This window comes from Solea senegalensis, unplaced genomic scaffold (assembly GCF_019176455.1).
Source record: "Solea senegalensis isolate Sse05_10M unplaced genomic scaffold, IFAPA_SoseM_1 scf7180000015033, whole genome shotgun sequence".
NCBI lineage: Eukaryota > Metazoa > Chordata > Actinopteri > Pleuronectiformes > Soleidae > Solea > Solea senegalensis.
Genome location: NW_025321201.1, coordinates 33,785 through 47,679, shown reverse-complemented (window position 1 = coordinate 47,679; position 13,895 = coordinate 33,785). Strand labels below are relative to the sequence as shown.

The window sequence follows — 13,895 nt, the reverse complement described above, 5'->3', positions numbered from 1 at the left end:
CCGAAAAGTGCCAACACAGCAGTAAAGGTGCAGTAACGCGGCCGTTTACTTATCAAAATAACCAGCCTACTATACCAGAAAAGTCAGTCATTAATCCTCCTGTCATTAATCCCCTGCTTTCACAGAATCTGTTATATGGGCCCTCACGCTGTCCAAAACGAGCAATGTTTTTTTTTGGCGAAAAAATCCCCCAGGTCGCTTGCCATAGCACTCATTCAGCCATTCCTTCATTACGCTTCCCATCATCTACCCTTTCATGTTGACTTTTGCGGAGATGTCTTTCGGGAAGTTTTCATTTGGCATAGTCGTCTGTTTAAAAATCACCATCGGTAGAAGCGTTAGTCCGGATGCTGTGCAGCCCAGAACACAAGTGAAATTTGTTCTCTCATGGCCAGAGACACCATGATGGTCCACCTCTAAAATCTTCAATATTCATTACTTCGGCGGTTGTTTTGGCTTTCAGTCGGATCTGCACAGTGGAAACACCCCGGTCGTCTGCTCTCTGTGTGTTCACCCAGTCTTCAAGAAAGTTTTCAAGTTCCGGCCATCTGCTTTTATTACCTATACCTAAATATTACCTTATTTTTTTGTCTTTTTGCATGGACTCAGTTCTTCACGCTGCCGTCTTCAACGTCTCACCATTGATTCATTGATGCCAAGGGTACGTGCAGCCTTTAACTTCTCCGTTTGTTTTCCATAATGAGGGTGTGTGCATGAACACTTCCTTGGCGCAAACTGTCTCGCTCTCCTACTGTCTGTCTTGCTCTCGTTCTGTCTCTCGTACTGCATTTGGGCTCACTTGGTTTGTTTTGCTCTCGTTACCTGGCGCAAACTGTCTGTCTCGCTCTTGCGCTTCCTTGATAATGCGCCCCTGGTGACCTGGGGCGCATTATCACCTGGTTAGCTGTAAAAAAATAGATAAACCGCACCGCTGTATAAGCCGCAGTGTCCAAAGCAAGTGAAAAAGTAGCGGCTTATAGTCTGGAAATTACGGTAAAGTCAGCATTCTGAGATGAAGTCAAAAGTCAGAAATCTGAGATTAAAGTCAGAATTTTTGAGACTGAAGTCATAATTCCTGAGATTAAGTCAGAATTCCTGACATTTAGATTCAAGATTTATTTATTGTCATACCAACACACATTAGACATGAGGTCAGAACAAAAATCAGTCTCTCCAGAACCCGGTTGGCCCAGAAAATAAGAAGAATAATGAAGAATAATAAAGAAGAACCAACAGTTTAACTTAACAAAATATAAATTAAAAAAGTTTAAAAGTTTAAACCTCTGGAGGTTAGGTGCTGTGCAAAAGAATTTTGTGCAAGGGTGGTGTACGGTAAATCAGAATTATGAGTTTGAAGTCATAATTGCTGAGATTTAAGTCAGAATTCTTGAGATTAAGTCAGAATTCCTGAGATTTAAATCAGAATTATGAGAAAAAAGTCAAAATTCTGAAATTAGAATTGTCAGAATGAAAGTCAGAAATCTGAGCTTAAAGTCAGAATTCCTGAGATTTAAAGGGGACATATTATGCAAAATCAACTTTTTAATCATTTTAATACTTATATTTGGGACTCTGGAGGCCCTACCGGTAGCCAAAGTGTGAAAAACGAAGACTCAGTCATTTTTTCCCCCTTAGTGTAAGTATAGGCGATAAAGCACGAGATGTTGACACAATGCGCATTTCATCGCGAATGTTACCACCCCACCAGTAAGTTTACTTGGAGAGCTCCACCTTAGCTCCACCTTAGCTCCACCTTGTCCCTATAAAATGCAAGAGTGCAGGCGAGGGAGGAAGAGCGGTAGGGACAAGTGTGCTGTTGGTGGCTGCACAGTGGAGCACAGTGTTTTACAGAGGATTTTATATATGAAGCTAATGTGCCGGATAAAGTCAGCAAACGTGTGTTTGTGTGTTCGCACCACTTCACATCAGACTGCGTATTTAGTCAGCGACGTACAAACACACACATTGTTAAGAAAAGGTCACACAGAGGTCATAACTGATCATTCTGACACGTCCTAATTAAACATATTTGTTCAGTACGTCCTCCATGACCGGAGCACAGACTCAGTCTGATACAGTCACATACAGCAGCTGTTTATGCAGCGATCAGCGGTGGATCAGTGGTGCTGTCCCTAAGTGTTTTTAACTGATTTACAGTTGGACAGTGTTCGGCTCCATCCTTATGTAGGACGTCTCTTCCTGTGACGCACGCTGTCATGTTGATATTGTCAGAGAACTAGTGGAGGGAGGGGGAGACAAATGAGGGGAGGGAACAGGAGCTGAGCGAGTGAGCGCTGTAAAGAGGACAAATCAGAAACCCCCTGGAAGAAGTGGGCGTGTGTTTGCCTGTGTCTTATTTGCATATAAAGGGACCATGCACAATACCGAGCGTTCTGAAAGGGGCGGGTTTAGCAGGGTTATTGAACTGCTATGATGCTTCATCCTTATGGTATTTTGACCAAAGCATGTCACTGACATGTTCATTAGGACACCAGGGAACTATTTTAACTTGGAAAAATAGGGTATAATATGTCCACTTTAAGTCTCACATGAATGAATGAAACTCACCTGTCTGACGATCTGATTGGGACATTTGATCAGGATCTGCATCGGCCACCAGTTGTCGTCTGCCATTCGATCCAAAAACCACTGAGAGACAGAGAAACACAATTATCATTATAATAGAAGAGAAGAGAAAAGGGAGAAGGAAGAGAAGAGGAGGACAGATGATGAAAAAGATGAGAAACAAAGGAGGAAAGAAAACAGCGGAAAAGAAGAGGAGAAAACAAAGAAGATGGAATAAGAAAGAAGCAGGAAAGTAGAAGAAAGGGAATAAAGAGGAAAGGGAGGAGGAAAGAAGAAGAAGAAGAAACAAGCAAGAAAAAGAAAGAGGATAAAGGAAGAAAAAACAAAGAGAAGTGGTAAGGAGGTGATGAAAAAAAGGAATAAGAAAGAAGAGGGGGAAAGAGAAAGAATAAAGAGGAATAAAAGAAAAGGGGGGGAAGAAGATAGAACAAGAAAAAAGCAAGACAAAGATGGAACGGGAGGAAGGAAGAAAGAAAAAGAGGAAATATTACGTAAAATAAATAAATGAAAGAAACAATAAAGGAGGGAAAAGAGAGAAAATAAGAAAATATATGAAATAAAAAGGGAGCAGGTGGGAGGAAGGAAAGGGAAGAAAGAGAAAAGAAAAAAGGAGAAAGGACATGAAGGAAAAATAAAAATTAAGAAAAGATCAAATCAAACCTCGCAGGCAGCCTGACTGTTGTTGAACTGTTTAGTCAGGAGTTCAATCCACTGTAGCATGGTGGGCTGCGCACACACACACACACACACACACACACACATTAGTGGACACACTGCACCAGGTCCAGACTGATGATCTGGATCAAAGTATAGAATCTGAGGTCACTGTGAAACATAAGGGGAACGTACCTTTTCCTTGGAGTGAATAAAAGTCTCCAGAACAAACGACGTACTGAGCTGAAAACAAACACACAAACATTCAACTATTAATACAATTCAAACAGCAGAGTTGGTTCAAATGTCTGACTTTGTCAATTCTGGATTTTAAATCCTTTGTTCAGATTTAACTGCATGACACAAAGTGACCACAGGAGGCATCAGAGGACCAGCAGCTAAAATCACTGATTTTCTCTATGGACTTTGGTGTAGGAGAGTGAGTGGTTTACGAAATTCAGTTTAAAGTCTGTGTCACAGTGAGATAAAGTTATTAGTTATTATTTATTAGGTGGATAAATTCCTTCTTGTTGAGGATTTTCTCACCTTGGCCGTCATGAGGGAGACGGCCTTGGGGTCAGGTAACGTGCTGGGAATACTGCTGCACAGCTGCCACATGAATCTGGCACACAAACAAGCAAAAACACGCATGACACAATAGATCAGTGAACATCAGATTAGATTAGATTAGATGCTTCATTAATCCCACTGGAAAGAAACGTAGGTTTCAGTGAACATGTACATCACACAAGTGGAACATTTAAAAAACAACAACGGGAGGCAAAACGAGACAGAATATGAACAAGAATCAGAGGAAGCTTAGCTTCAACTCTACACACACGCGTTTTTATTTTACTCTTACCCAAAGTAGGTGTGTTCAAAAATGTTCTTGTCCTGGAGAAACTGCATGTTGTCGTGCCAAATCCACTGCAACACACACACAGTGTCAGAGGAATGAACAAAAAAACCAAATTGAGTTATTTAAAGCCACAGAAAGGTATATATAAAAAAAAGAAACCTCGAGCAGATCAGGAGAGACGTCGAAGCTGAAGTCCTTCCCGTTCTCCTCCTCCAGCTCCACTCGCTTGTAGAAGAGCATGTAGGCGCTGTGTGTCTGTGGAGACATCCACACGTCAATCACGCTTAAACACAAATAACTTAACACAAAAAAAACGTGTGCTCACCTTCTCAAAAGAGAAATCCATGAACTTGTCGGTGACGGAGTCGTAGGTTTTAGTCTGGAACGGGGAAAAAATTGATTCTGTCAGTGTGGGACCAACCTCCGCCTAGTGGGCCCTGAAGGTACTGCACATAGTCCGATTTAAGTCATAATAAAAGACGTTATTCTTATTTCATCTTTAACTTTGCATCATTACTGTAGTTACGTGACGTTTGACGCCATTGAAAAATCCCAGCAGTTCCTGAAAGCTGAGAAGTTGCATGTCAACGCCAACATTTCAAATTTAACACGCTAAATCAACTGGGGTGTTTTTCTTCATTTTAAATTGTTAAAACGGTATTTTAAGATAGTCAAGGTAAACTGTAAATTACTGCCAGGTATTGGACGTTATTGTGAAAAAATAGGCAAAAGCACTTAAGTTACAGGACATTTTCTGGCCATTTTACAGTTGAAACTCATTTAAAAAAAAAAGGTAGAAATCTGATCTTAAACCTCATAAAACTGACTCTTAGTTAAATTTGTTGATTTGATCTTTTATTAGACAATGAATGAAACCATAAAATCACTGATAATTTGTTCGAGATTTACAGTCGAGAAGCGTGTCAGACTGTCTGAAGTAAATTTCTGCATGGTCCAGCAGAGGGCGCTATGAGTACAGCTGCGCCTTCCATTTACACTGGGAGTTGAAACTGTGAGTCGATCGCGTACTCTATGTACGACCGATTTACTGTGAAAGTGATGCCAGCAGTAAAAGTCGCAGTTTTTGTCTGGGTGAGTTATTTCCAAATATGCCAAAAGGGGGAGGAGCCTCTCATGTCACCGTTGTTTATCCTGAACTTATTTAAGATTATTTCGTGCGGCCATGGTGTGACGACTCCGCCCACTTTGAGGCGGTGCTATAAGTGCTGGAAAAACAACGTCATACCGTCATCTCTCCACCGAAGCACTCGGAGGCCAGCTGGGCGGAGTCGAACGGCTTCACCTCGGCGTCGTTGAACAGGTACCTGCGAACGTGAGCATAGCACACGTGAACAAAACCCCCCCAATCTGAAACTTAAAGAGGATTAAAAAGCTTTTCTTCCTTCCCCTCGCTCACCACTTGTTGTTCTTGTATGCGTGCGGGTTGACGATGTCTCTGATGAAGCTGTAGTAGTGGCCGCCGTCCGCCGTACCTGTATGCACCGTGACGCCAATGAGGTCGTACTCGTAGCTTTCCGTGACCTTGGCATCGCCCTCGTCCCGGAAACCTGGAGCACAAAAAAAACAAAAAAACAAAACAATCAAGAGCCAAAAATCTGACAAAACAAGCAAAGTTACCAGAAAAAGTTCATGAAAATGACAGAAAACAGAGACAAGACCACAGTCACAACAGAGAGGAAATCAGTGATTTTAGGAGCTGCTGGTCCTCTGCTGCCTCGTGTGGTCACTTTGTAACACTGAGGTCAATCGGAACAAAGGATGTCAAACACTGAAGTGACAAAATAAGAAATTTGAACCTAGTGATGGAGGCAGCTCTATGGTGTGCGTGTGGGAGAGTGAGTGGTTTCTATTCAGCGAGGTCTGACAGCCAGCACATGATCAATACTTATACATTTTTTTAATTTTTATAGGAAACATAAATACTTATTAATAGTTAAAATAATTACGTGGCTGGTTTTAGCGACAAGTGTGTCGCATTTCTACTGACATGGCTTGCATTTCTTATCCAAATGGCGTCAGAGTGTGAAGCCTGTCGAGCATCAGTCAGAAGTTTGTTGTGTTTATAGCTCGATAATTCAAGATTTTAGTTTTCTACCGCGCATAAGAATGTCTCCAAATAAACAAGAAATAAATAAATAAGTCGACTGACACGCAGACTCACCCTCCTTCCGTTCCCCTTTCCCCATGAGGAAGTCCTCGGTGTAAGGCGTCATGTCGAGTCGCAGTGGGAAGGAGAAGTGGGTATTGACCTTCTCCTTCATCATCGTCACCATGTTGAAGGTGTAGCGCATGGTGTTGAAGCTCAGGATGCGAGGCAGCTTCTTAAAACAGGCCCTGAGAGGAGGAGGAGGAGGAGGAGGAGCAAGAGACGTGGTCACGCACAGGACCTGAGCGGTCACACATTATACCGTATATATGTGAAGAACAGACAGAAGAACAATAAGATGCAGTGTTACCTCTTCTCTGCGCGGACCTTCTTGCCACACTGCGAGCAGGTGTACATGTTGTCACCCTCTAGAGTATCCTTAATGGTCACCTCGTCCAGAGACTCCTGGAGGACAACACCGCAGGGTTAAAGTGTGTGTGTGAGTGAGAGCAGAGGGCGGCGAGGTCGTGTCTGTTACTCACGTAGATGTTCTTCATGTCTGCCACTTGACATCGGACCGTGTAAAACTCCTCTGCCGTCTGACTCACGTGGTCGCAGTCCTGCAGGACACATGCGGTGGACGTTTAACACAACTGCCTGAACCCTTCTGTCACCACATATCTACCATATCAGTATATCTCACCAGAGAGACCACGTTGTTGGTGATGACTCCTCCAAACAGAGTCTTCACTGTGTTTTTCTGAAAGAAGAAAAAACATCACCACGCCTGTGTGTGTGAGTGTGTATGAGAGAGAGTGAGAGTGAGTGAGTGAGTGAGTGAGTGTTCACCAGCTCCTGTGACATCTCCTCGATCTTGGTGATGAGGTCGGTGAAGAACTCGGTCATGTCCTTCTGCTCGCCCGTGTTCAGAGGCTGTTTGTCCATGGTGTAGGTTTTACAGAAGGGACGCGGGTTGTACGCTTTCCTCTCGCTCTCCTGGACAAACAAGAGAGGACGTTTATGCGACGCCGACATCAAACTAGATTATTATCACCTTTCACATTTCAAACATTACAAACTTGAGTGTCCGACAGTGAGATAAAGACCATATCAGATGAGTCTCTCTGTGAAACCATGACTGTTCTTGACTGAGTGAACATTAGAGGTGGAAACATGAACTCACCATGAGATATGTGAACATCTTCTGTAGCTCCAGCAGCGTGGTCTTATGTTTGATATCCTCAGCATACTAAACACACACACACACACACACACACACAGAGGATGAGACTCTACAGACAGTGGTCTATGGTGGTTAGTGCGTCCTCGTGCTCACACACACACACTGACCTTCGCCGTGAAGACGGCCTGGCGAGCCTCAGGGATCATGTACAGCTGCTGGATGGTGGACGCCAGGTAACACGTCGCGCCCAGGTTGGTCAGACCCACGAAGCGACACTCGGCACGCACGTCGTCGTGGGGCCAGTAGTCCCACTTGTACGGGGCGTGAGAGGCTGCGGTGAGAGGGTGAGAGAACGACAGGGCGAGAGGGTGAGAAAACGGCAGGACGAGAGGGTGAGGGAACAACAGAGCGAGAGGGTGGGAGGGTAAGAGAACGACAGGACGAGGGTGGGAGGATGGGAGAACGACAGGGCGAGAAACGACAGGACAAGAGAACAACAGGACGAGAGGGTGAGAGAACGACAGGACGAGTGTGGGGGTGAGAGAACAACAAGGCAGAGGGTGAGAGAACGACAGGACGAAAGTGTGGGGGTGAGAGAACAACAGGACGAGAGGGTGAGAGAACGACAGGACGGTGTGGGAGGGTGAGAGAATGACAGGACGAGAGGGTGGGAGGGTGAGAGAATGACAGGACAGTGTGGGGGTGAGAGAACAACAGGACGAGAGGGTGAGAGAACGACGAGGGTGGGAGGGTGAGAGAATGACAGGACGAGAGGGTGGGAGGGTGAGAGAATGACAGGACGAGAGAACAACAGGACGAGAGGGTGAGAGAACGACAGGACGAGGGTGGGAGGGTGAGAGAATGACAGGACGAGAGGGTCAGAGGGCGAGAGGATGAGAGGGTGAGAGGACGAGAGTACGACAGGATGAGAGTGAGACAGGAAGAGAGGGTGAGAGGACGAGAGAGCGAGAGGATGTGAGAGTGACAGGACGAGAGGACGAGAGAAGGCCAGGAAGAGAGGATGAGGGAGCGACAAGATGAGAGGGTGAGAGGACAAGAGTGAGAGGACGAGAGGACAAAGTTTGATGTTTTAAAAAGACATGGACCAGCATCACTGAGGTCCTGGTCAAACTTGAGCTATAGAGCTCTGGTAGCTGACCTCACACTATCCAATCAAGCAGCTGATGTGAAATACTATAGTGTTCTCTTCCTGATACCTGGCTAACGTGACTTTACAGATCCAGTGTGACGTGTAAACTAGGACTGCAACGAGCGATTCTTTTCATAATCGATTCATCTGTTGATTATTTTCTCGATTCATGGAGTAATCCATAGTTTGGTGGAGAAAATTACATTAAATTGTGCTGTATGTGGACCCTGAACTAAAATGAGTTTGACACCCCTGAGTTAAGGGGTTCAAGCAAGTGCAGCCCTATCAGATCGTCTGGACTAATATCTACTCTGGATGAAAGGCACCAGGGGGCAGTAGAAGGATCAGATACACCGTCATATAGTTCCCCAGCTCTACAGGTTTAAAGTAGGAGGCGAAAGTCTGCAGCTCCATGATTAGCGTTGGGTTCCCTCTCTGGATCTTTGGTGATACGGTGAAATGTTCAGCTTCACTTTTATATAAACGCAGCTGACAGAGACGCACATTGCCCAGGGTTTTGGTCCCGAGTGTTGCGCAACATCGTAGGCGGAATCAAAACAATGTTTTAATGAGCCTGACCGTACATATGTGTGGGAGGAGCAGAGCGAATCAAAGCGCTGCTGTAACATGAAATAACTTTACCCACAGAATCATGTGACACTCAGTGTGAAGGCAGTGCTGTTTGCCGTGCTGGTCATGGACGGGTGTCGACGCCAGGTGTGAACGAAGCACGTCCTGTTCAGTCTGTCCAGCATTAATCTCACCAGAGAGAAGAATGTCTTTCAGAGACAGAGCCTGATTTCACTGTAGCAAAGCTCAAATTGAGTCAGATCATCGTCCGGCAGGACTTCTGACACAGAGTGTAGCTTGCAGACAGAGTATTGGACTCATGCTGTGTTCACACCAGACGCAGCACTACTGTGTCAGGCCAAAGCGGTGTGACGGACACGTGTCAAAAAGCGCTGATGCGATGGCTAATCAGCGTTGTGATTCTATGGATGACGTCACGTAGTTGCCAGCGGCGAGGAAACTTATTATTATTTTTGTGTGTGGACACTCGGAGCTGTATGACACTTTATCTCTGGTGGAAACGTCTGCAGAGAAGTTAACGGTGAAACTCGCCACGTCAAACCACCCAACATGGCGGTTTCTTCTCTGCAGGGACCGCAACAATGCTTTGCTTGACGACAAAAACAAATGCTACGTTACTTCTGTTTAAAATACGGCAACTTGCAGCCAGGGTGCGAAAAATTGTTGCGTGTGTAAGTCTGTGTTTTGGTGTTTTTATCAAATGACAACCTGCTGCAGAGTGAGAGCCTGGAATCGATACCTGGGCGTAAACTTTAGCCAAAAGAACCCCAACTTCTGCCCCAATTTAGCTCATAGCATTCATCTAAAACCCAGGTTTTTCTGTGTCGTTCTTACTCTGCATGTGTTGCGACATGACCCAGTTGTGGAGGAGCCGGTAATTCTCCACCGAGCCCTTCACCGTCTCCACCAGCAGGTCGTAGGCGGCAGCCCGGGCCGCGTGGGATTTGCACTTGGGTTGTGCACGGTCGGCGAGGCTGGGCAAGAGGAAGAGGAGGTTGTGAACGTCCCGCAGGAACTCCTGCCCCTCACGGGAGAACTTAAAGGGAGGCTTGTGTTTGAGGACGCTGGTGGCGAGACGCAGGAGGCCCGTCAGTCCGTCGTCCTCGATGGCGCCGTCCTGCTGGTCCAGGATCTCGCGGCTGGAGGACAAAGGAAGACTCAGGTCAACGGAGGTTTTTTCAGGTGGAAAACCACGTGCTCTAAGACTCGCCATGTTCAATTATGAGAGAGCAAAAAAACAATATTAGTACTGATCCAAGTGTTGCTTTGAAAGTTGAAGGGTGTAAAGCACAGGTGGAACTCGGAATGACCTGAAACTCAGTTCTTTTCTGAGTGCAAGTGAATATCTGTACTGAGATGGGCAAAATTAATCGACGATCAATTAATTAATCATTAACAATTTTGCCGATGACGTAAATTTTTTATCGATAAAACTAATGCAGGTTCTGTTGCGTAGTCATTAAAGATCGGTAGGGCGGCTATTCCAGAGGCTGGGGGAGACGAGGACCCAGCGATGTCTGACATGGACGAGGGGAGCACAGACACTGGAGTCGCAGCCTCCCAGTCCCAGGTCTCTGCTATGACAACTCCTGCACAGGTACATGCATCACAGCAACGTCAGACAGCTCAGAGCGGGTGTTTTTGGCGGCTGGACCGGCGGTCAGCAGGCTGCGGTCGCGTCTGACCCCAGAGTAGAGATGCATGGATGAGCTGTAATGGCATCCACACCCGCTGCTAAATATCAATAATCCACACGCAACAATTGATACCCGCACCCGCTGCCACCTGATCACTGTAGTCGCAGTTTTAGATCCCCCTTCAAGGGTCTTCCCACAGAAATATTTCAGATGGTCACAAAGACCATTGCACATTGTTGTCTCAGCTCCTAGATTACAATAGTTCCTCTTTCAGCCCAAGTCAATGTTTGTACCAAATTTGAAAGGAATCTTTGTAAAGGTGTTGCCAAATAACTGACTTTAGAAAGTAAAATGTGTCTTTTGACCTCAATCTCTGATTTTCTAACAGAACAAATTTAATCAGTTCATTCACAAGTCCAAGTGAACGTTTCAACCAAATTTCAACAAATCCCTTCGACGTGTTTCCCAAACAAAATTGCTTTCAGGAGGTCAAACAAATGTTTTGGAAGGTCACAATGACCTTGGACCATTTAAATGTTGGTTCTCGCACTGGACTATTTTGTCTCCGAGTCCAAGTGAACGTTTGTACCAAATTTCAACAAATCCTCTTAGGGTGTTCCCACAGAGATTGCATTCAGAGGGTGAAACAAGTGTTTCAAGTCCTCGGCTGGACAAGTTCTTCGTTTGAACCAAACTACCATAAATTGTGAAGACATTCATTGACCACGTTCTTGGAATGGACCAACAACCCAAAAACCAGATGACATAAGAATACGTCTGACCTCCTGATGCAGTCGGCGAGATGTCGAGCCAGAGCGTCCAGGTCCAGCAGCGTGGTCTGCATCGAGCCGGCCAGCGACAGAGAGGGAGAGACCTTCTGTGAGTTCAAACAGACTGACACTAGCAACAGCTCAAAGAAAAACAACAACAACAACAACATGACAACCAGCCAAATATATCCATCAGATCGATCAATCGATCATTCAGTCAGCAGACGTCAGAGGTTCGCACCTGGCTGGCGTCTTTGACGTGGATGTTGTCGATGAGTTTACACAGCAGCCAGAAATATTCCTTACAGCCCGTCCTCAGCAGAGGCTCCTCCTCAAAGTCCTCCACCTGGACAAAAAACACCAGGCAAACGTCACGTTTTCAGAAAATTATATAATTTTGTAATTTCCTTGTTGTTCTTTTGATAAATTCAACCATTATTTCTATTATTACAACAATTCTAACATTTATGGACATGATTGATGACCTTTTCACAGCGAGGACATTTCCAGAAAGATAATTTAAAATCAATTTACAATCGAGATTGTGACACTATCGTACAGTGAGGTTTAGGTTGAGCGTGTGTGTGTGTGTGTGAGACTCACCCTCAGTGGTTTGAGAGCCTGTGCATCAGGCAGGAACTTGAGCAGCGTGGAGGCGGCGAGCAGCAGGAAGGACCTGTTGATGGATTCTCCGCCCTCCAAACCAGACAGAGAGAGCTTGTAGAGGCCGTTACACGCCTCGTGTCTCACAGCCGGCTGTCGACCACAACAACAACAAGTTGACACTAATGACACACTGATGGAAAAAGTAGAGCGTTGAGTTTCTACGGTGATGTTTCATCATCACCTCGGGCACCAGCAGTGTGAGTTTCTTCAGCCAGTCGTGGAGGTGATCGCTGTCGGCCAGACTGGACTTGACCGTGGACGAGCAGTGAGCCCAGCTTACCAGCAGCCACATGGAGTAGTGAGTCACTGCAGGTTAAAGGTTAACTCGTGAGTTTTTCCCCCTTTGGCAGAAGTCATGTTTCCATGTTTCAAAGAAGAATTTCTCACCTTCGTGTCGAGACCTGTGGTCAGACTGAGCCTTCAGGACTCTGCACAACAAACACAAAACACAGATTGTGGTGTTTTAAAGGAACAACACCGCCCACAGAGTTGCACCGTTTCATGTATAATTTGTGTCTTTTACCGACCTGTGTGCGAGGTTGTCGTAGGTATAGGCCACGTTGATCAACCGCTGGATGAGGCTGGTGCCCTGGACGAGGCCGAGAAAAACCTGCAGACAGAGAAACGCCAGCGATCAGATCAGACCGTGACAAAGACGTCGAGAGCGTCTCTGCATCATCGGCTCCCACCGCCGCGTTTACCTCGGTCAGCCGAGGGATGTGCAGGCCCTTCCCGTGATCCACCGTGGACTTGCGGGATTTGCCCGGCCACGCCCGCTTCCTCTGGCTGTCTGAGAGGCCGGACCACGAGAAGACGTCATGGTAGGCCAGGTCCAGGTCTGCGGGGTCCACAGCAAACTGGCAGATGAGCTTCAGCAGGCAGGCAAGGCAGTCGAGCAGCCACTGCAGAGGAGGAGACCGGACACGGGGACGGCTCATCATCAACAAAAACAACAACAAACAGTGAAAACTCTTCACTGAAAAAGAAAAACAAAGAAGGTGAGGGCGTCTCACCACAGTCCAGGACTCCTGGTCTTTGGGCTCCAGGATTCCAGAGTTGAAGATCTCCAGGAGCAGCTGCAGACCTCCAGACGAGACAAACTGACGAGAACCACAGAAACACACATGTGAGTCAACTACAACAAACACTTTTCTTTCTTTTGAATTCACACCTGCCCGTGTCTGTGTTGTTGTACCTTGCAGCTCCAGGTGTTCTTGCTGTTTTCTATCTGGTCCTCACTGGAGTCGTCAGAGTCTGGATACAGGTCACTGTAGCTGCCCTGCAAACACAAGCAGTGTTACACACACAGGGAAAGACGTCTTCACCAACACATGAACTACTGTTAGAAAATACACTAATGGTCCTTTTCCGAAACCGCCTCGGTTTAGGTTGCATCTCCACTACAAAAAAAGCACCTACTCAACTTCTCTCTCTCTCACACACACACACACACACACACACACACACACACACACACACACACACACACACACACACACACACACACACACACACACACACACACACACACACACAAGCCAAGTGTGGCTAGTGACTTGTAAAGCAGTTGTTTGTATTTGTTCAGTTCTTCCTCCATGAGTGCGGCCAGAGCAGGTACTAAAAAAAGTACCTTGGATCAGGTACTATGCCAGTGGAAACACAACTTCACCTTGCCAAGCAGAGCCAACTGAG

General features: G+C 46.0%; 1 protein-coding gene across 1 annotated transcript in view; it reads right to left on the bottom strand.

The window, feature by feature from the left end:
* Positions 1-13,895, bottom strand: part of usp34 (ubiquitin specific peptidase 34) — a 63,208-nt gene that overhangs the window by 21,280 nt on the left and 28,033 nt on the right. The window contains exons 29-54 of the mRNA XM_044017060.1: positions 13,399-13,482; positions 13,217-13,303; positions 12,905-13,105; positions 12,731-12,813; positions 12,591-12,631; positions 12,385-12,509; positions 12,141-12,293; positions 11,779-11,883; positions 11,550-11,644; positions 9,965-10,269; positions 7,557-7,720; positions 7,390-7,455; positions 7,056-7,202; positions 6,910-6,966; positions 6,749-6,826; positions 6,577-6,671; positions 6,282-6,454; positions 5,517-5,667; positions 5,346-5,424; positions 4,425-4,478; positions 4,259-4,354; positions 4,103-4,167; positions 3,787-3,862; positions 3,436-3,483; positions 3,247-3,312; positions 2,569-2,649 (exon numbers count right to left, since the gene is read on the bottom strand). Coding sequence (XP_043872995.1) covers positions 2,569-2,649; positions 3,247-3,312; positions 3,436-3,483; positions 3,787-3,862; positions 4,103-4,167; positions 4,259-4,354; positions 4,425-4,478; positions 5,346-5,424; positions 5,517-5,667; positions 6,282-6,454; positions 6,577-6,671; positions 6,749-6,826; positions 6,910-6,966; positions 7,056-7,202; positions 7,390-7,455; positions 7,557-7,720; positions 9,965-10,269; positions 11,550-11,644; positions 11,779-11,883; positions 12,141-12,293; positions 12,385-12,509; positions 12,591-12,631; positions 12,731-12,813; positions 12,905-13,105; positions 13,217-13,303; positions 13,399-13,482 — 2,775 coding nt within the window. The remainder of the gene's footprint in view (positions 1-2,568; positions 2,650-3,246; positions 3,313-3,435; positions 3,484-3,786; positions 3,863-4,102; positions 4,168-4,258; positions 4,355-4,424; positions 4,479-5,345; positions 5,425-5,516; positions 5,668-6,281; positions 6,455-6,576; positions 6,672-6,748; positions 6,827-6,909; positions 6,967-7,055; positions 7,203-7,389; positions 7,456-7,556; positions 7,721-9,964; positions 10,270-11,549; positions 11,645-11,778; positions 11,884-12,140; positions 12,294-12,384; positions 12,510-12,590; positions 12,632-12,730; positions 12,814-12,904; positions 13,106-13,216; positions 13,304-13,398; positions 13,483-13,895) is intronic.